This window comes from Carcharhinus amblyrhynchos, chromosome 12 (genome assembly GCF_965287045.1).
Source record: "Carcharhinus amblyrhynchos chromosome 12, sCarAmb.v2.hapA, whole genome shotgun sequence".
NCBI lineage: Eukaryota > Metazoa > Chordata > Chondrichthyes > Carcharhiniformes > Carcharhinidae > Carcharhinus > Carcharhinus amblyrhynchos.
Window position 1 is genome coordinate 57,623,842 of NC_137335.1, and position 23,065 is coordinate 57,646,906.

A 23,065-nucleotide genomic window follows, 5' to 3' on the forward strand; every position below is an offset into this window, starting at 1 on the left:
GAACTCTGTCATTTGATGCTGAAATCAATACAGGCATTGCAAAAGCTGCAGCTGTCATGCCCAAGCAAAGTAAGAGTGTGGGACGACAACAATCTGATGAAAATACCAAACTGTGTGCCAACAAAGCCTGCATTCTCACTGCACCTGTCTCCAGTACTGATATATAGATGACATATGCTAGGCAGGAGAAAAGGTTGAAATTTTCATCTTCACTTTCCTGGTTTATCCTTCACATGTCTTGGCCAGACTGGATCACTAATTTGGAGGTTCTGGATTATGCAACATACACTTGTAACTAAATGAATGATGTCTGCGCTGTCTCAACCACAATCATTGGATCGGTAACAACTGTGCATCCAAAGACCTTCTGTACTGTGAACTGGCCACTGGATCTGGACCTCCTGGACATCCATATCTCTACTACAAGGTCATTTGCAAGTGAGACATGAAGATGGTGTGCAATGATGCTGACAGCTGGGAGATGATGCTGACAGCCTTAACCTACACTCATCCAGGCAATTGGAGAGTACTATCACAATCCTGATTTGTGCCTTGTAGATATTGCCCAGGCTTTGAGACTTTAGGAGGTGAGACACTTGCAGCAGAAATCTCAGCCTTTGAGAAGTTACAATATTTATAGTCAGTTTGGTTTCTGGTCAAAGGTAGTTCCCAAGGTATTGATCGTGGGGGAGTCAGCAGTGGCATGGGGAGATGAATGTCATGGGGAGATAATTGGATTCTCTTTTGTTGGAGATGGCCATTACCTGACATTTGTATGCTGTGAGTATTACTTGTCACTTGGCAGCCCATACTTGAATGTTGTCCAAGTCATGCTGCATATGGGCATGGACTGCTTCAATATCTGAGGAGTGCTGAATAGTGCTGAACCTTGTGCAATCATCAGCAAACATTCCCACTTCTAACCTTACGAAGGAGGGAAGCTCATTTTTGAAGCAGTTGAAAATGACTGGGCCTAGGACACTATCCAGAGGAACTCCTTTAGTGATGTCCTGCACTAAGATGATTGAAATCCAACAACCATACCATCTTCCTTTGTGCTAGATATGACTCCCAAGTAGTGGAGAATTTGCCCCTTCTTCCTTGATATTACACTCGACCAAGTGCGGCTTTGGTGTCAAGGGCAATCACTCTCTGCTCATCTCTGGAGATCTGCTCTTTTGTCCATGTTTGGACTAAGGCTAATGAGGTCAGGAGCTGAGTTGCCCTGGCAGAACCCAAGCTGAGCATCAGTGAGCAAGCTATTGCTGAGTAAGGGCCATTTGATAACATGTCAACTCCAACTACACTCAAGAAACTTAACACCATCTAGGACAAAGTAGCTCACTTGATTGGAACTCATCAACTACATAAAACATTCACTTCCACCACCACTGATGCACAGTGGCAGCAGTGTGTACCTGCTGCAAGATGCAATGCAGCAACTCACCATGGCTCCTTTGACAGCACCTTCGAAACTTGCAGCCTGTACCATCTAGAAGGGTAAGGACAGCAGATGCATGGAAATACCACTACCTGCAGGTTCCATTCCAAGTCACACGTCATCATGACTTGCAATCATATTGCAGTTTCTTCATGGTCGCTGGGTTAAGATCCAGGAACTCCCTTTTTAATAGCGTTGTGGGTGTACCTGCACCACAAGGACTGCAGTGGCTCAAGAAAGTGGCTCACGACCACCTTCTCAAGGGTTCTTAGGAGTGGGCAATAAATACTGGCCTAGCCAGTGACGTCCACGTTCTGTAAGACGTAGGAACAGAAGTCGAACATTCGGCCCATTGAGCCTGCTCCACCATTCAGTGAGATCATGATTGATCTGATATGATAATCCTCAATTCACATTCCTGCCTTATCCCCATAATATTTTGTTCTCATACTGATTAAAAATCTGTCTATCTCAGTCTTGAACATATTTAACGACTCAGCCTCTACAGCCCTCTGATAAATAATTCCACAAATTCACTACCCACAAATTAATTTTTTAAGAGGCTGGCCGTTTGAAAGGGCATTCTTCCAATGGTGCAAGCAGAAATGAAAAACTCATTTTCTGGTTTAGGATCCTCCTTGAAACTACCTTTTTGATCAGTTTCGTTCTCAATTCCTCAGAAAATGAAGTGGTCCATGCCCACATGCAGAACGACTTGCACAGTATCTAGGCTTGGACTGATAAGTGGCTAAGTAACATTTGTGCCACGCACCATCGAGTGATCATCTCCAACAAGAGTACCTAATCACCTCCTCATGACAATCAATGGCATTATCATTGTCGAAGCCTCCATTGTCAACATTCTGAGGTTTGTATTTGACAAAGTGCCTACATTCTGTCAGTGAATAAAAGAAAACGTTTGGCCATCTCTCCATGTGGCTTAACATCAAATTTTCTTTGATAATTGCTCCTGTGAAACACTTTGGTGCATCATGATAAATTATAGGTGCTTTATAAATGCCATTTATGTTATTTAGTACAATTCGATCTTGGATCTTTGGTTTTCACAGATAGATGAGGATGATTTGCTCGGTTCAGCCTGCACTATTGACAACTCTAATTCACTTTTTGCCGATGCCATTGTAAGTACTGAAATTCGAAAGAAGTATCAAATTTAAAAAGGTTATATTCACAGTAAGATTACTATAAATGTGACATGTTGCAATTTTTTAAAAAAAGACCAGTCACTTCAATGTCAGTTTTATATTATATTTGTCTTCTTATTTTGGAGAGCTCACTTCTTTGACCAACCCTTTAATTACCCATCCTTCTTTGTCTTGATTATGTCTCTGTGAATCAGCTTGGTATGTTGTTATTTTGTGCTAAAGGCACTGAATAGTTACAAGTTGTTTTAAGTTTGCTTACCAATAGCTAGGTTATCCTGTTTGTCATATATCAGACACACCTTGTGGAAATTTTTTTTCTTAAGTTGCAGAGTAACTTTAGCTTCTTTTGACTATAGGTCATAATTTGAATCTTTTTCAGATAAGCTAGTCATCGTCCTTGGAAGATGGATAAGTACTTGGTGCCAAGGCATGTTCTTAATATTTGGCAGCAAAATAGGCCTACATGTGTGGAGACTAAACCCCATTCCACTTGGGATTACATCTAGCATTCTCCATGTGAAGAAGTATGCTTAAGAATGAACTTTTGGGGATCATAAGTTAATTGAGCCATCAGTAGCTGCAGATGTTGATCCTACAGTGTTCTAAGAGCTTCATGCAGTCTCCCTCACAATTAGTCCTTTTTCTGAGATTAGGAAGTTTTCACCATGACAATTGAAGAATAAGTTCAACTTCACTGCCATTCCAAAGCTAGAGATAATAATTAAAAAATATTTATAGAAAACAAGTGCTGGCCTGAGAAAATATAATGCAATGGTTGATTAGTGCCGTGGGTTATCTTATATTCATTAGAGTGGGCAGCTGGGCCCTGCCTTAATACCTCATTCAAAACATGATACTTAGAATAGTGCAGCTTTCCCTCAGTTCTGCACGGAAGTGCCAACCCAACTTCCACTGAACCAGTGCTGGCATTAAAAAAAATGCAATCCCAATTTTGTGTTGACAGAGCAAATGGAATTTGTGTTGCTTCAGGATAGGCAAAAGTTATTTGATTGAGGAAAGAAAGCAGGAAGATTGTTGACCAGACAGCTGAAATGATTAAAGATAGATTGACTATTCTGTGACAAATAGTTTATCACCATACCGAAAAAAACTTAATTACCATCTGCAAAGCTGAAGTTCAAAGTTCTGGAATAGACAGTTTTCTAAATGGGCACAGTGCCAAAAATATTGAAGAAGCTTGACATATCCAGGACATAGACACATCCTTGTGACTGCATCCATCAGCACACTTGGGTTGCACTATGTGCAATCTAAAACAATGCCTCCTAGACCCTTCCTGCTGTGATCCCATTTTGAAGCATAAAAGTTGCTGTATTCCCCAGAGTGAAAGGAGGGCAAGGGAAGTAGACTAGTGAAAGGTGGGAGGAATCAAGGATGGATTTGAGAGTGTGAAGGGGAGAGAGAGTTGTGAGAGTAAAGTATAGGGGTAGTGTGTTGGAAACTGTTTAAATTGCATTTTTTTGAAAAAACTTTTCATAGTCTTTTTTGCAGCGTAATTGTAAATAAGTTCCAACCCATCCTTTGACACAGCATTCTAATGTAATAATCCAGAGTTTCTGCCAATAATTATTTACATTTACAGGGAGATAATGAATAGAAATCTTGAATTTAAGATATTTTTATCAAGAGTTTCTGTTTAAGTGCATTAAGTATTGTATCAGAGCTAATCAGTAAAGCAGAAAACGTGCAAATAAGAACACTGAACTTGATCAATTTTACAGTTTTGCTACAAAAAGCCATATCCTAAATAAATGGCAGTATCAATAAAGAGCTGCTTCTCCAAATTGTGTGCAGAAATGTATTTGTTTTACTGTAATATGTGAGGAACAATTTTTATTTACTTCATGTTGAAAGAACATTTACGTCACAATTTTTGGGATGATTTCTTACTTTTTTTTATTTCCAGTTTTTTTTCAGTTGAATGTGCCTCCCCTCATTTCCAAATCCCAATGTCTTCTACTGTCAATAATAAGAGATACATAAGGTGCACCTTGTGCACATTTCTTGTCTGCCATACCTCAAACTAAAATTCCTGTGTTACATATGAAGGAATGTGTGAAGAATAAAATATTGTTTGGCATGGGATTCTGAGTGTTTGTAACCTCTGCTAGTAAAAAGAAGAAAGGCAGAGTGATAAATTGAAGACCGAAGATTTCCTCAATAGAAATTATACTTTCTGGCCTTAAACATTGCGTTGAGAAAGCAGCATATCATTCAACCAAACCTGAATAACATGGAACAAATGCTAGTAGTAAAAACATTAGTTTGGCACTGATATTTCATTGCATGAGCAATGCCCTGGAAGATTCAAGAGTTGTATGTTAATAATGTTACATCTATCATGCATTTATGAAGCTGTCAGGAAGCCAGTAAAGCCCTGTATCTCAAAGAAAAATTCCTTGGGCTTTCTGGACCCCTGGTGATCTGTTTGATGGAAGCCCAATGGAAATAGCTTCAAGGAAATTCCCAGACGGTGTTACATAAATAATATGGTACCTAAGTTTTTGAACTGGGACTAGACAGAAAATAAGAATTCTATCTTGGGAGCAGGAATTTGGGGTGGGACAGATCTATATTTCTGCCCTTTTTCTCGTCTATTCCAGTTGAAGGATTACTAGTTTGGGAGCGTAACTGGAAATATTCCTGTGTTATGCCAGGAATTCTGCTAATTATGCTCTTATTTGACCCAACTGAAGAGAACTGCCATGAGTTCCTTTGAGATTGTTATTAATGATTCAGTGACTGCCAAAGCAAAGAATTGGACTGATTATCTTTAAGAATATTGTATTTTACTTTTTAAAGATCTTAACAAAAATAAGCTCACTTGGTTCTTTGTTCCTTCCCACACTTTGAAGTATTGTAGAGTGCATAAGAACCATTCTGACTTCCATTGGCAAAGCCATGCAAATGCTTCTAAAGAGTACCTTTAGGTGCGGGTGGCCCACCCCCATTTGCTCCTGAACTCTAAATTATGGCATGGATAACAACCTTATGATGTGAGATGTAGTTTTGGGTGCATACCCTGGGAAGTCCACTGTACCATAGGTAGATCTAGAACCTTAGAATGACATCTCATGCTAACTTTTGCTAACAACTATTTGTGAAACGTTTCTAATTCTGTCCAAAACTCAATTTCTCAAAAGAAAAATTAGCCCAATTGTTTGTTTCATCCAAGATTATATCAGTTTGATGGACATCTAATGTTATGTTTCAACTTTTATTTTTCAGAGTGCTGACCCTACCTCTTCTACTAAAGATACACATAACCATATTGGAGAAGAATCCAACTCGAGACTGCAATTAGCAAGTGGTCTTAATGTTTTGGAGGAACTGGATACCTCTTCACCTCTTTCAAACTTAAATGGGGACCAGCCTTTTGATATTCTGCAGAAGTCTCTTCAGGAGGCCAATATCACTCAACAAACCTTACAGGAGGAAGCAGATTTGGCAGCCGGTATTACTTCCACCCAGGAGTGTTCTCAAACTCAGCTTCATGCTGCTTCCTTTTCTCAGGTTTCACAGTTATCTTCTGGCACTTCAGCAGTAAGAGGCCTGACACAGCAGCAGATGAATGTAACACCGGCTCCCATTTTGCAGCAGGTTTTGCGAACTCCCTTTGTAAATAATGAAGCTAATGTACAACCTGGATTTTTCCAACAAATGGGCATCAACAGTGTTGCCATTCAGCATGTACCCAGTAGCAACCAAGCTGGTGGTATTGGACCAATTCAACTGATTAGCTCATTAGATGCTCAGCAGCCTGTAATGACTCTTAATCACCTTGAAGGGTCTCAGTTTATATCAAAGAGCAGCGGACAGCCAACTGCTCTAAACTCAGTGCCTCTAGGTGGTTATAATATGTCATCTCTTCCCAATCAGCAACAAATGTCTTTAAGTTCATCTGGCTTAAATGAGACTGGTGGATTGTTGCTTCAGAGACGAGTGACAGCACTTAATGGAAACACTTACTATGGAACCTCTAACATTGGTCAGGTACCACAACCTATGTCTGTTCACTTCAGTGGTAATAATATTCAAACAGCACTGCCTTTGCATAATATTATCATTCAAAGAGGGCCTGTACCAAGCCAGCCTAAAATTTCACTTAGCATTCAACCCAAGCCTGCACAGATAAATCAGCAACAAACAGTTTACAATGTCAACAACTTGGAATTGCAGACAGCATTCAAACTCCAAAATGAAGTTGCATTACAACAACAGCAAATGCAGCACGGCCTTCCATTTTGCTCCACAAACTCTTCTCAGAGTTCATCAGTGGGTCCAGCACTGGGTGTCAATATTGCAAAACAGCAGGTACCTAGAAAGTCAGGTAGACCACAAGTTTTAAATCAAACTGGAAGCAGCATCGTAATTCGTCCTCCTATTGGGCAGCATGAACCTCTTGTATCCCAGAACCAGTTTTTCATTCCTACGAGCCTAGCATTAAATATGAATTCATCTGTTCAACACCTTCAGACTGCAAATGGACAGATTCTTCAAAATCGAACAGTACCCACCCAATTGGTCTCTAGCCAAGTAGGTTCTGAATGTGTTTTAACAAATCAGAATTCTTCTGGTACAATGCTGGCTACCCAGTCTTTTTCAGGACAATTCTTAAATAATCAGAACTCTGCTGGACAGTTGGTTTCTGGTCAGGGTAGCATGGAGCAAGTTGTTAATTCTTCAGGAGGACAGCTACTAACAAACCATGGTTCACCACAGCTAGTTACAGGGCAGGTTCCACTCCATCAGGCTTCACAGATGGTTTTTAATCTTCCAACCAGTCAAGGCTTGCAACCCAGTGCTGGCTCAAGCACTAATGCAGGCATATTTAAACAATCTGGGCATAATGCAGCCCGAGGAAGGTCAATGCAAAACCAGCTTACTGTTTCAAATACGCCTAATTCAATGTGCTCCAACTACGTGTCTACAGTACAACCTATAATATCATCAGCAAGCACTGGTGACCATGTCACACAAACCTGTTCTAGCAGTAACATTGTAATGGTTTGTCAGGGAGAGCAGTCTCTTGTGACCGTACAGTCTGCACAGCAGCAACCACATTGCCAGCAACAATTGGGTATGAATCAAATTTACCGGATTTCCAATCCTTATCACCAAAATGCAAGTGTAATGCAACCCTCACGACAGGTCGTATTTAACCGGATGGAGATGCCAGTAACGCAGACCAGCAATCAACAGCAATTTCTGTACTCGCAAGTAAGTGATGAATCAATGTACAAAATTTGTTAATGATAAAGTTCAAAGAAGTAGAATGTTATATAAAATAAAAGTCCTTGTCATCATATTGTCTGAGGTATTCTATAGTACAGCATTGAAAAGTGTATACGATAATTTGTTGACTATAATTGTTCAAAGTTCCATACACATACACTTTTAAAACTAGAAATAGGGAAGATCTAAGGAACATTTTAATAAATTATTTGACCCAAAATGAGTATAAACGGAAATATTTTTCAAGGCTTGATTACTTTCTGGACTTCCGATAAATTCAAATCTCACCTTACCAGATGACTCCAACCAAGTCTGTGAAATCTTTACTTATTAGACTACATGATAAATATGGGTCATTTACTGTAAACACGGAGTATTCGCAACATGCCTTTAACTGGACCCCACTTCTGAAATATATTATATATTGTCTTTCAATATAAATTAGAACAATTTAATGGGGGTGATTTTCCGACCTCGCCATGCCTGGCGCAGATCATGCCAATCCTGGAAATAGCATATGTACCTAAAAAATCGGCTTTGTACCCTGTTCAAAACAGTTTGGAATTGTCTCGGTCCCTTTCCAATGGCGCAAACTGGATCATGCCCAAAAAGGGTGCGAGGCCGATAAGCATATTTAAAATAGTATTTAAATGTGCATAGCCTATTCAACTCCCATCATGTGGGACCTATGGGCGCAGTGCAAGAACGGCGAGAATCACTACTGGTCATCTTTGGTGGAGACCTGGTGTGAAAAGCACGGGGTCTTATAGGCCATTGAAGCTCTTGAGTGGTCGGAGGCATGGCTGCGTAGTGCCCACTGGACACCCCGGCAGTGTCCATCAGGCACCCTGGCAGTGCCAGTTTTACAGTGCCAGTGTGCTGGGGCCAAAGGAGCGGGGTCTGAGTGGGGGCCAAGGTGTGGGTGGATCATTTCGGGTGGAGGTCATGATGGGGAGGGGGAAGTCACAGGTTATGCGGCGCATGTCAGGGGTCACAATGGGAGTCATGACAGGGAGGACATGTTGAGGGACCACAATGTGGGGGGGGCATGTTGGAGGTCGCGATGGGAGGAGCCTGTTGGGGGTTGGTGGGGGGGGGCCTCATCGGAAGGGCCCGTTGCTGGCAACCCAGTGGGAGAACATGCCGCCAATGGGGGCGGGGGAGGTGGGGCGATGTCTGTAGGGGGAGGGAGGGGGTGCAGATTTCTCACCATTTTGACACTTAGTTGTTTTTTGGGAATTTCAACCAGTATTTCTATTTTCACATTGACTGTATCTTACGAGTGAGAATAACATAGACCTTTTTAATGTGCTGTTTTTATTATATTGTTGCTCAGCTTTATACCAACTTAATTTTTACTATATACTGTTGTCTTTCACATGGAAACCACTTCTTACTTCTTTTCTAAAATTTGTTTCTGGAGTTTTTCTTCACATTTTCTTTTTAGTTTTTCCAAGTTTCAACTTGTGCCTAACCAATCTGACACCTGACTGTTCCATGCAATTCTCTGACAGAATTGTGATAATGTAATTATGCTTAACCAAGAATTCATTTGCCTGACTCCATTATCTAAAGCAGGTAATTTACTCTTGTTGGATGCAAATAGATCTAAAAAGAAAGGGAGGTAAAATTCAATGTCGGTGAGGGTGCAACGCAGCTGGTAATGAAACAGCGGATGTATAATGGACGATTGATTTCCTACTTCTCATTTTGTGTTCCAGTTAAAGTTGAATTTTGCCATTAGGTTTGCATAAAATGCACAAAATTGATGTGAACTGCACATATTTTGGGTGATAAGTGGCCTTAAAGCTCTAAAATACAACACACTGCAATTCTAGTGACAGTCATGCTGAATGCCAGATTGAGGAGGTGTTAGTGTGTGTACAATGAGTATCAGCTGAAAGTACACAGATGGACAGGTGATGATATCAGTTGGTGTATAATGTTGATTTGATGCCAGAGCTGTCAACTTATAGCTCAATACTTGAGCTAATTCTATCTCTTAATCATATATGATTGAACATGCATTCAGCAGCAAAAAACATCCTTTGGCAAGCCCCACCAACACTATTTTAAGGGAAACTACTTGCAGGTTTATTTTGGATTGATTTCTATAGACTTGCTGTGATTGTGCAAGTGTTTTGTTCAGTAAGTTCTTAGAGTCTAGAGGAGGTAATGTGGCATGTGACGATGGAGTTGGTCTTGACTGTAAGGCTTCTGCACAAACCAGTTGTTCCCACACGAGTGCAGTTCTTGACATTTTCATTGCAATACTGCTTGACTTGGAGAATGAACAGAGAAACACAAAGCAAGCAATCTGTTTGGAAAGGGAGGACAGCTCCCCAGGGCAATCTATGTGAATTTCAGAGAGGAGCACGTGTGAAATACCTGTGCCTCACTAATGGCTTCCACACTGAAATCTGCCAACTGTTGCAGCCACAACTGCACCTTAGAGCTGGACAAGTACTGCATTGCCACTGACTGTGCAGGTGATTGTTTCTGGCTTCTTCCAGGCTGAATCAAAAGATATTTGCAACATTACAATTTGTTGTCCACTGCTGTGTACTGGAGGTCACTGGCACTCTCTAAGCAAACAGAGCTGACTTCATTTTTATTCTCTCTTGCCAAACAACAGCAAATTAGGATTGCAGACCTCCCTGGTGTAAGGTATCATTGACTACAAGCATGTCACTTTATGGACATCACATGCCAACTCTGAGGTATATACTGCAACTGAATGAGATCCCATTCCCTCGTGTTGGTATGTGCCCCTATGCAGCAAATTGTGCTGGTCGATGGCCCAATATCCTGGCAACAGTCATGATACTTAATTTTGTGGCAATCTGCTATTCTTACTGCATTTGAGTCACCATGATAAATCCAGGGCTTTCCGCTGTTGACATGACTTCAATGATTGATGCACAGCTCATTTATAAGTAGACGGTATGCATACAATGAAAGCCTTGGAAGACCCCCGCAGTTCTTGGCAGACTACCGATCAAAATTCGAGGTAGCCTTATGTATGCTGCACAAACTCATCATGGTAAGGGCTCATCTATACTTTGAGCAGCTGAAGATAGGAGGAGTAGGATGGAACATACATAGCCTCTTTTTGGTTGGCTGAACACGAACATCTCTTCCAATTGCAATACCAGTTAGTGCAACCCAATTTCTCATTCAACAGTAGTCCTACACCTTCCATTCCCTCTATCGCTAACCATCTCAGCGTCGAGTTGGTTATAATGCAAAAATAAATGGCACTACAATATAAATATTTAAAACCAAATTAATGATTCAAACCATGCCATATGACACAGAATTCAACTAATCATCCTTCGATATTATATATGTATATAATATATACCAGTGGCTGCAGTATGAACTGGACTCGGAATTTCACAGTGACTTCAGTGCAATGTTAACGTGAGCCTTACTTGTGACTAATGAATAAACTTTAAAATGCTTTCAGTAAGGGAGACTAAATGGACTGGAAAGTCCCGTACCACGTCAGCATGGGTGGCAGCTATTTGAGCTGATTGGCTGATATTCAACAGCAGGGGCCACAGTGCTGAAATGACGAATACTGTTCCTGAGTGAAGATAAGTTTGTGCTTCAAGAACCACTGCCACTCCCCCAGGCAGATTCTCAACAATTATAATAATTTACAATTCTAGAGAATGGAATGCTAGATGCCTGTGGCACCCTGCAAGTTTCTCTGAATAGTAATGATGGCAGAAGTCTGAGCTTTTATGGCAGTTCAACATGTCGACTGTTCGCTGCAGGTGCTGTAATAAAGCTGCGGTATTGGCTATCTAATATTGCATGGTTGAATTTAGCAATGTGCTAATATGGTTGGCTGCCATGTTCATGTTGGTAAGGAAGGACTTCAAGCTCCATTTAAAATCCTGTGCCAATTTGGTGCTGGACTCTTCCATATCACTTTGCATTGCTGCCTTTGCTGTTTCATAGTTTGCCTTGAGAATCTCTTGAACCCAGCAAATAGGTCACATTCCTCCTCTACCAAGGCTTCTAGTACAAGATCTGGAATTCTGGCACCCTGCTCTTTTGAATGTCATGCCATGCTTCTTCCTTGGTCAAAATCAGTTGTGAAATAATATCCAGCACCGGCTGCAGCCACAGTGCACCTCCTGTTTAAGAAGTGTGGACTAAATTTAATTTGTGCTAGCCTCTCACAATTTTAGGACCCCTGCTGAGACATGCAGCTACTCAACAGCACAATTGGTGCAGGCTGCAATCATAGTAATGAATAGGCAGCATGAAGTTGGGTCTCCATATGCATGGGAAGCAATGGGCAGAGATTAATCAAGCACGTGATTTCTGCCCCTGTTTCAGGAAGTCATCGAATTTCTCAGCCAACATGTCTTGTGGTGCTGATACTCATTTTCAAACTGCATTTTACAAGCCAACAAAATATATTTTTAATGATAAATTGCTGTGGAAAATTGACCTTTTAATTTCAAAGTCAAGTTTATTTGTGGTATGTTGATACTCAGCGCACTGGAATTAATAATTATTGCAGTTAAGCCATAACAAGACCACAAATATTATCTAATTCGTTACAAAGAATTTTCACTAACTATTCCAGAATTTGTTTCAAACATTTACTTTTTTCAAATTTATTAAAATATATATTTGTAAACTAGTATATCAGAATTGTAGTTCTATTAATTGATAAATTGATTAAATTTCCAAAGTGGGCCAACTTAAGCCATTGTGTAATTGTGTAAATTGTTCAGTTGGCTACTTAGATGAATTCATTGTGTAATTTTATTCATAAAATAACATGATTGTAGGCTCCAAAGAAGATTATGACAACAAGTAAGCACCAACCGGTCACTAGTCACTCTTTGGCTAGCTTGGGACAACTCTCCAATCAAGTTTCGGCTTCTCTCTTTGGTAGTCAGACTCTGTCCACTTCTGTTCCAAAGGCTCATTCTGCTGATGGTGTACGACAGCCCCATATACCAAGCATATTGAACAGTGGAGGAATTCTGGGCAAAGCTACATGTCTGGGTAAGGTAATTTTTCAGTGTATTCATTCTTGTATTTCTACTGTGTTAGGAATGGGTCTTGAAATATTTGCATACGGTGTACCCATGTGTATCAAATGTATTGTAGTAGTGTTGTAGTGAGTCACCTAGAAATTAAGTAGATGTAAAAGAAATAAAAATGCTTCAAATCTGCAAACAGTGTATATCCTATGGAGTGCCTGAATAGAGAAAACATGAGTGTGGATAGTCAGAGACGAGACGTAGGTCCCCCCGTCCCCCGTCCCCAATCCCAAAGATGTGCTACAGAATCCCCTAGAAGTCCCAACATAATGATTCCGTGGAAATTGCCCAGTAAGTTTGAACGTCCAATCCCTCTGGATCCTCTGAAAAGGTCTCCTACAGTGAGTTAATCAGAGACTTTGGGTGGTTCTGACTTACCTAGATAGTTACCCAGGAAATGTTGGAACAAGTTTGCTCTAGTTGCTCTAATCCACTTATTTTATCCACCCTCTTAACCCACTTACCATAACTATTTACTTTGCCTCCTTATTCACCCTAAAACCTTAGCCCTGAAAGTGGCCATGTACCTTACTCATCCTAACCCCTTACATCCTTGTATTAACATTCTCTCTGTAGCTTTTCAAAGAAGCTTTGGGACATTTAAACTCTACTTATCAGAACATGGCAGCTAGTGCTATAGAAAGGGCTCTGTGGCTTGTGCGTCGCTTCTGTCTGCTGCTCCTACCAACGTTTCCTGCGCTGAGTCAGTTTGGAAGGATCCTCCATTGGAAGATTGGCCAAAAAAAATGGAGGAAGGTAAATGTGTATTTTTTTTGTCTGATCAGGGTCAGCAATCCTGATTGGAAGATTTGGAACTATGTTTCCGGCGTGAAGCCTGCATGAGAACTCAAATTGGCTACGTTTTTCAATAATACTGAAGTAAAACCAAGGGCAAACAACATATGCAAGAACTTTAAAAAAAATGTAAACTGACAATACCTACCTTTAAATTGAACATGTAAATTGAAGCAATTATTTAATTTGCAAGTTCAGACATGAGGATAAAATTAAGAATCCTAAGGACTTGTGGTTCAAAGCAATAGTTGCATATAAATAATTGATACTTTTTAAATGAACAGGCGCTGATCAATATCTAGTTCAAAGCAAATTGAGATTTGTAAAAATGCACATAAACAAATACCGTATGTACTCAAGTAATGGTTGATCTCACGTAAAGGTCAATACCTGAACCTTTGTGAAAAAAATCATTTATTTATCATATACCTCATGTATAATTTGATCCCTGACTTTTGGCGAAAACTCCAAACTCTTTGTACTGCACGCCACTGAAGTCAAACCTGCCCTCATGCAAACCTCCTCAGTGATGGAATCATAGAATGTCGCACCATCAAAGTTGGTTGTTCAGTTCCTTGTGTCTATGCACTTCAACACATGCTGTCAAGGCTACCACCTCACTGGTTTGTGCTGCGTTCCCGCAGTCCAGCCTTCTAATCTGGAAACTGGAAGGAAAGCAAATGCACAGCCCAGTTCAAATTTGATGTGGATGAGGTAGAATAGACAAATAATCGTATGGCAGTTTGAAAATTCAAGATACTGAAGAAGAACATTAGAATTTGAGAGAAGCTCTGAACACAGCTTAGCAAATGCCGAAGAATAAATGTGCAAACACATCTTGGCATGTTGCTATGGTTGGAAAATTAAGTTACAAAACACTTCAATGAAACTTGCCAGAATGGAATCTCAATTTCTTGTGAATCTGTCGTAATTTTTGCTTTGAGTCAAGTAATAAAATTAGGCACTCAGATTTCAGAGCCAGTCTTGGATGGTGTAGCAGGTTTACGAGGATAAACAAATTTGTACTGTGCCAGAAGACCCAGGCTGGAATTTACCTGCCCTGCCATGACTGGCCCTGCTGTGGGGGATGTGGCGGGCAAGCCAAAAGTTTGACTTTTGGTGGATCCAAAAGACCTTGGTGACAAGAAAATTCTGGCCCAAAATTTCACAACATTTTCCAGCAGAACTTGGTGTGACAGGCTTTTCACATTTCAGCAATTTATAATAAAACATCAACAAAAGAATGCCTGTATTGGGAACATGCATGAGACTCCCAAGAATTTGCCGGTCAAACGCTGAGCAAGATTGGAGACAAAACCGTTTTAAGGAAGACAATTGGCCATGAGAAAACTGAATGAAATTGTATAAATTTTTATATATATGGTTTTTATTTTTGATGACCTGACACATTTGATGAATGTAGTTATACATTTAACATCCGTCTCCTTGGAGGTTTATTTTTAATAAATAAATATTCAATAATAAAAATACTTCTTGCCTCCTTTTGTAGGCGGGATTGGTGGGAACAGTCTCTGATCTGGCAATCCTGTCATAGTGATGATGGATTTCAACATGAAAAAGTTGACTCCTACTTTTTGGCTAAAAATGTAATCTTAGAAACTTGGCTTTTACACAAGCATATACAGTAATTGTATTTATGTGGAATATCTTGGCTTTTGATTTACTGAAAATGACAAGAAAGGCAGTTGTCTAGGCTATGTAGTGTAAGATTCCATTTCTTCTATGATACCTTGGAACCTGTATTATGTTAAAGGTTTCTTTTATGAACACAACTTGTTGTAAGACTAATTAGGCATTCTGGATTTTTACTTCCCTTTGTTGCAGGGCGGATTAGGGAAAAATACTTCACTTGTTAATCTACTTTACCTGCTGTGTGGGAAGAAAAGTTTGCTGTACCAAATGGCTTTTTCTAGTTACATGTTTTCTTTCTTTCTGATTGTAGTGTGCATTAATAAAAATCTATCGGCATAGCAATTTATAGCAGTAACGTCTTCCAATTTACAATATACATGTATCTAACTTATTCAATCATTTCTGGAAGCATAGGAATGCTTTTTGACGTAGGTGAACAGAATGAATTGTAGCTGTTTATTTTAACCCACTTAAACAATAACACAATTTCATAGATGGGGGAAGGGGGGGTGGATTCACTGCCCCTGTTCATTGCTGAGGGAAATCCCGATCGCCTGCTGAATGGGGTGTTGGACCAAAAATGGGATTCCCACCAGTCATGAATGCATTTCGAATTCACTCGGCTCGCCCCACTGGCCCCAATTGGATTTCCGCCCAGAACAGGCTGGAACTGATAATTATGTAAAACTCCTTGTTTAAATATAATTAGTGGGCTGGGTGGCCTATTCAGTGGTCTCACACTATTACCCCACCTCTCCAGAGGTAACTGCACCGGGTGTTCTTTGGTGTTGGTCATGACCAATGTGGACCTGCCGTGTTGGACCCTGAGAGAGGGAAAGAAGGTGGGTACAGTGCCCAAGTGCTGCTGCCAGGCTGCAGAGGGTGGGTCCTCCAAGTGTCCTAGTGGTTGGGTGAGCATGGGCTGGGGGCATGGGGTTGACCTCACCACTCTTCCCTAGGATGGGGGAGGATGGAGGGGGATCTCATGTCTGGAGTGCCCCTTTTAGGCCTGGGAAAGGTGCTCTTCAATTTCTGGGTGGTGAATTTGGACACCATCCTGGGATAAAATACTCATTGGGCCCTATTTTGCCATTTTGATTCTAAGGACTGGGTGGACAGTGAAACTGGGAGTGTTTCAGATTCAACTTTTAGATCCATTCTCAGGTGCCTCCACATGCACTCTGCCTGAAAAATTATCAGCAATTCCGAATAGCGCTGCAGATGCTTGTGGGCGGAGCTTAACACACCTGAACTCCTGCAGGGTGAGCTTGGGCTGGGGGCATGGGGTTGACCTCACCACTCTTCCCTAGGATGGGGGGGGGCGGGAATGGAGGGCCTCCAATCGTGCATGTGCAGAAATAAAAATGATAGAATGTGGCTCCCCTGCCACGTTGCTCCTGGGCCAGATAATGCCTCCTCCTGGCCCCACAGACACTACCCCACCCCCACAATATTACTGATCCCCTTATCTCAGGCAGAGTGGCAGTGGAACCCCTTTTCCACCTCATTGATCTCAAGCAGACTGGTAGTGGAACCCCCCTTCCCCCTCACTAATCTCAGGCAGAGTGGCAGCAGATCTCCCCTTCCCCTCACTGATCTCAGGCAGAATGGCAATGGATTCCCCTCTTTCCTCTCACTGATCTCAGGAAGAGTGGTAACAGATACGCCTTCTTCTGCCCTGCCCCCACCCCACAATCTCAAGCAGAGAGCTGTCAGATTGTCAGATCTCCTTCCCTCGATCTTGAGCAGAGAGCCGTCAAACCCCTTCTTCTCTATCTTGGGCAGAGAGCCATCAGACCCCCTCCCCTCGATCTCAGGCAAAGAGCTGTCGGACACTCGTCTCTTAATGCGTCTTGAACGGGAGCACCTGAATCAGACTTTTCGCGATGATTGTGGATGGGTGAATGCAGTGGTAAAGGGGAACGTGCTGGTAATGGGCGTACAACCAATTAAGTCAATTTTTTTGGGTGAGGTCCCGATCGTGGCCATTTTCAGGTCTTTGTAAAGGGGGAACCGGCGCAGAGGCATGCGGATTGCGCTACTCGCCTTAAGCTGGACTTTACCAAGTTTTCGCACCCGAAAACGGGTGCAACTTGATTGTAAAATCAGGCCTATTGTCTCTGTCCTCTAAAAGCTTTGAAATATCCCTGGTCACTCCAATCTTCGTGCGCCCTGGATAGCTGGAAGGCTTCCAAAACACTGCAGCACTCCATTCAGCAGAAGGGATTCACCTTTTTCTCTCTAGGAAGCTGTGAGAAGATCTCTTTCAAGTCCTTAGACTGACAGAAGTCACATTTCCACAAGGGCGGATTACTCTTCTTTACAGCTGTTTACTCAGATCCATTGTTTTGACACAGCATTTATTTCATGTCTCTGAGCCTTCATATATATTCAAACCCTTTGAAAACCTTTGTTTCCATTTAATTGCTGTCCAGTCTTTTTAATTCTCTTTTGATATACAGCTTAATGGCTTTTACTCAGCATGCCGTCAACTGTGTTTATTTACCTTTCTCTTCATGCTTGAATGCATCCCAAGTACCCCCCCTCCCAATTCAGTTCGTAACTGGAATGTTTGTGCAAGAGAGGAATGAAAAAGCATTTAGCTGCTTTGAAGTTTCTTGTAGCTATGACCACAAGCTCTCTGAGGGGGTGGGGAAGCTAGGCGGTCACTTTCATTCCCTCCTGGGGAGTAGGGTGGGGGGGGATGACCTGTTATTTCAATGATGGGGCAGGTGGATGCACCTCTTTGCTGAGGAATTGATGGTGCTCCCTTTGTCAGCATCGGTGAGGGGGGGGGGGGTGCTATCTGCCAATGTGGAGATTAGGGTGCTCTTTAAAAATGGTGCCCGATCTCTGAGCAGCCCAAGCTCAGTAAAAAGTCTGACAACACCAGGTTTTAGTCCAACCGATTTATTTGATAGTAAACGCACAAGCTTTCGGGGTTAGTCCCTTCGTCAGGTGAATGGAGAGTTCTGGCCTCAGACAGAGCATATAAAGCACAGACAGTTTAGAGATTACTGATTAGAATGCGAATCCTTACACCTAACCTGCTGTTCAAGACCTGAAGTGGCTGACAATGTGAGTGGAAGGAGCACTGATCACAGGTTACAGAGAGAAGTGTGAGAGAGGTGCGACGGCAAAGTCTCTCAGCGTAGTCTGTGTTATAGGTTGCCCTGAGTGGGTTCGTGACCTGTAGTCCTTTTGGTATCTTGTCTGCTTTCTTACATCTCTGTAAAAACTTGATGTCTGTGTCGATATGCGCAATCTTCTTGGAGATCCTCTCCACTTGGATCCGGCAGTTTGCGGTGTCGATATTTTACGCCAGTCCAACGCCGGCATACCCACATCATGACTACTATCGACAGCCCAAGCTGGCCAGTGGGTTTCCTGAGATGCATGAATTTACATCTATCAGGTGGGTGAATCCTACCTGACAAGGAACTCTTCAAAATGTAGCTAATGAAAATACAACAAAACTTATTCCAACTTATAAATCAAAGAAAGGGTTTAATAAAGAAACATCATTACTCCAAACTTGGGGCCACACCTTGGGCCACTCCAAGCTCCCCACAATTCTACATAGTTCCTTATTTATAGTGAATCAGCTGGTCAATTGATTCTATGGTTTGATGGGTCAGCTGACACTTACATCTTGTTCCCATTGGCCATATTACATCCATTATAAAGTTACATTCTCACAGGCACTGCCAGTGTCAGCGGGAAGCATTGCAGTTTTTCTGCTGGCATGGGGGGCACTTTGGCTGTGATTTGAGAATTGTGGCAGAAGATGTAATAGGAATAAATATGAAGGTTACATGATATTGCTGTTGCCTCTTAACTCAAGATGCTGAATTTCAGCTGAGTTGAGACAGATTGACATAACAATTCACAATATATATTTTTTTAATGAACAATGTGATCCGGAGACATGAAAGCTTTTTGTTACTTTTTAAAAAATTAGCTACATGAAAAAATATGTTAAGCACCCAACGTGCTAAATGTCTTAGAGATTTTCTGCAACAGTGTACAGATTTTACCAACTCAAGAAAAATACAATTCCCTGGAATTAAATTAGTTAAAAGTTGAACAGCTAATTAAAGACACACTTGCTATTTCTTTAGTAAACAATCAAATTTAACCTGCTTTAAATGATAAAATTTTATCTTAACGTTTAAATGAATCTATTTCTTTAATATCTTTTATAAAGTTATGTTCTTTACATTTGTATATTGCAGCTGTGCAAATGAGCGACAGTCAACTTCACAAAAATGTTGGTACTTCACAACATCACATGGGACTGCAGGATAAAATGATAGGACAGCCAGAGATACAGAAAACTTCTCATGTAGGTTTGCTGCTTTTATGGTGTCTGTGGTTTCCTGTCCAAAATAAAGTTCTAATTAAAATGCTTTGCCATTTAGTTTACCAAAGTAACTTCTAGTGTGGCTCTCAATTATGAATTTTAATAATTAAAGAAATTGTAAACAACTATTCCAGGGGATGCAGTAAGGTTATGATGAATTTGTTGTATGAATATTAGAACTTAAAATGTAGTTAATATTATTTTAAACTTAAATTTTTACTTCAAAAAGTAAATGTCAATTTTTACAAAGCCACAATCAGTAAAATAGATTCTATATATCCTAAATAAGATCCTGCAATATATTCATGCTTCAATTTTATATGACAATGTTACATTGAAGGGATCCTTCTCATATTTCAAAAATGTAACTCAGTGAATGTTTTTTCTGTGTATCTGTTTTGCAAGATTGGATCAAGAAATCTGAAAAAAAATTTCTGTACAAGATGTGTAGTAAAAGTATACTTATTTTGATGACTACAAAGTATATTGAAAAAATCAATGAGAATGTGAAACAAATATATTTAGAATGATTGTGAATTTGCAAACCATTTGAGCTATTTAAGATAAATATTTTCTAATGTAGCATGCAATATGCAAATACTCATTTGCTCCAGTGGAGCACCTTCAAGTAGTAGTATGTTGGCATAAATTGTTTTTTTTTTGTTTTTATTCCAATTCAATCCAATCAAGTCCCATTCAGAGTCTCAACAAGTTGAGACATTCCTGATCCAAGCTGACAAGACTTGAATCTTACCTCCTGCCTTGGGCTTGATCTACATGATCCAAGCTGATTGGATTAGGATAGCTCCTCCTCCTAAGTTTGATCTCATTTGCATCTTAGCCAAAAGGCCAAGATGCTGCTTTTAAAAATTGTTTCAAATGAAGCTGAAATGTAACCTAATGACTTCAACCAAGCATGGTATGCCAATGTTACGCTTGATCTTAGCCAAAAGGCTGAGTTTTGCGCAACACTGTAAAACTGACCAGGTCTAAAATTTGGTATTGCTAGCAGGGGAATGAATAGGTTCTTTGCTAGTTCAGTCAAACTTGGTAAACATTCAAATATTAGAGAGCAAGTTTTTCTTTGCATTGAGCACCGTCTTGGTCATTTTGTTATTGTTTGGGAAACTGCAATTTGGTTATTTCTCATTTGTTACCAGTAGTTTGGAATAATGTCACTTGGCGTGGCATTATGCAAACAAATTAGTGTGAACTGTTCCACAATGCCACACCTGCCATTAATATTCTGATCTGCTAGATAGGTAAGGCCCACATCTGTAGACATGTTGGTAAAGTTGCTGTATAGTACCTGTATTATTTCTAATGTATATGTATATAGTTTTATATCATTAGTTTATTTCATTCTAGTTCGAAGGCCAAAATGTGGGACAGAAGAGACCTGCACCAAAGCAACTTACTAAAGAAAGTTTGTATGTATATTTGTTGAGCTGTGTACCATGTTTTAAGAATTTTGATGTCTTTCCCCAACTAATATTTTCTCTAACTGCCTTTCCACTGGACCACCATCACCCACAATTGCTTCTATTGCTTTGCTCCATTACTATTTTGCCTCTGCTTTTGATACCTTTAGCTACATCAGATCCTTCATGGAACTTATTTCTCCCAAATGATCAAATGCAGTTTGGTACCTTTACATTTTCAAATATGAACATCAGGCTCGTGTGCACCTACCACATGATCAGTCTGGTTGTCCGTTCCAGATTTGACTAAACTAGTTCAAGCTACATTGCTTCTCATGTTTTGTGGTTAAATCCAGTTTCATTCTTGCAAACTTCCCTTCTCCACTGTTGCACAGCTTCAGCCTCTTCCTTCTTTCGTTGGCTGCTTGTCTACTGTAATGTCCCAGCACCTTTCTGTCCTGTCCCAGATCCTCACAGCCTACTATTATTTGTTGCATCAATACTTGCTTAATCTTTCCTTACTTCAGACCTTGTGCCCCTCTTTCAAAAATGCTTTCATCATCCCACTTGAAAAAACCCACTCAAGTCTTCCATCCTCTCACCGCTCAACTTCCACCTGTAAACTCAGCTTTTCTAAGATCCCTCAAAATATTGTGAAGTTATTTCAGTGCCCACCTCTTTAGCCACTTGCCATTTGAATGACTTTGCTTTGATTTCCAACTTGCCTTTAGCACTGTATATACTATGTAACTCTAACCCTATCTGTGCTTGCTCTTGGTGTCACCACAGTTTTGGTTGAGGAGGACTAATCAAGAAATTACTGTTCAAATATTTTATGCAGTGCGTATCAATAGTACTGAAAATTCCTCATACAACAGTCTCTTAGTGTTTCACTTTCTGTATCAGCCTTAATTATGGATGAAACTTTTGAGATTTAAGATTTTCTGTTATGGGTCCATGGTTACAGAACTTGGTCAGATTAATCATGGGATTCTTTATAGAACAATGCCCACAAGAGATAGATGGGACCTTCAGTCAATCAGTATAGTTGAATTCAGACACATGTCTCAGAGGTAACAGGGGCATAGTGTTAACATTGTGCTATTCAATGCCACCACCTTTTAATAATTTGATTCATTATGCTGTGACAATCCTTTTCCAAGAAGTATGGCTTGAGTATACAGATGTATATCTTTAATATGTCATGTATCTCTTCAATATGTATTGTATAAAAAGCTAAGGGGCCTATTTTAACCTCTATTGCCCCTCTCCCCAGCCTGTGAGTAAAATGCATTTCTAATAGTTGTTTTGTAGGCATATAGTTGCCATCTGAACAGCTAAAGCACATAGGATTATTCTAGTTATTGTTTTATATTAACTGTTTAAAATGAGCAAGTTTTTAAAAACTGCATGATTGACAAGTAGCCTTATCTTGATAATTCCTTTTTATGTTTCTGTGTAAGGATTCTTCAACAATTGCAAGAAGAACAAAGAAATGTTCTGCAACCTGACTATAAAACACCCTTCAGTTCACTGGATGATGCCATGCAACGGCTTCTTCCATATCACGTGTTTCAAGGGAATCTGCCTTCCCAAGAGGAATTTCGGAAAGGTATTTAACATTCTTGTATCAGATGTATTAAGCTATATTTTTTATCTAGTTTCATATAAAACTTCAACAATATTGTAATGTGCAATCATTGGAAATTATTTACTCTTAGCCACTTCGGAGCTGCTCTGTCGGACTATCGGTGCGGACATGATGGCCAAATGGCCTCCTTCTATACTGTAGGAATTCTGTGTTTCTGAGGGCTCTGGCAAGAAGACAATCTTTTACTTCAACCTCAGAGGGGAATGAGGTGTCTGATGCTTCCTCTAAGGATGTCCTCGCTGAAATC

At 40.5% G+C, this 23,065-nt stretch overlaps 1 protein-coding gene across 3 annotated transcripts in view; it reads left to right on the forward strand.

The window, feature by feature from the left end:
* bicral (BICRA like chromatin remodeling complex associated protein) overlaps positions 1-23,065 on the forward strand; it is a 74,776-nt gene that overhangs the window by 41,463 nt on the left and 10,248 nt on the right. For 2 of the 3 annotated variants that reach the window (XM_080200595.1, XM_080200596.1), the window contains 6 exons: positions 2,512-2,583; positions 5,857-7,848; positions 12,678-12,897; positions 19,619-19,728; positions 21,115-21,176; positions 22,631-22,779. In XM_080200595.1, the coding sequence (XP_080056721.1) occupies positions 2,512-2,583; positions 5,857-7,848; positions 12,678-12,897; positions 19,619-19,728; positions 21,115-21,176; positions 22,631-22,779 (2,605 nt within the window). The remainder of the gene's footprint in view (positions 1-2,511; positions 2,584-5,856; positions 7,849-12,677; positions 12,898-19,618; positions 19,729-21,114; positions 21,177-22,630; positions 22,780-23,065) is intronic. The other variant, XM_080200597.1, reaches the window with a different exon arrangement.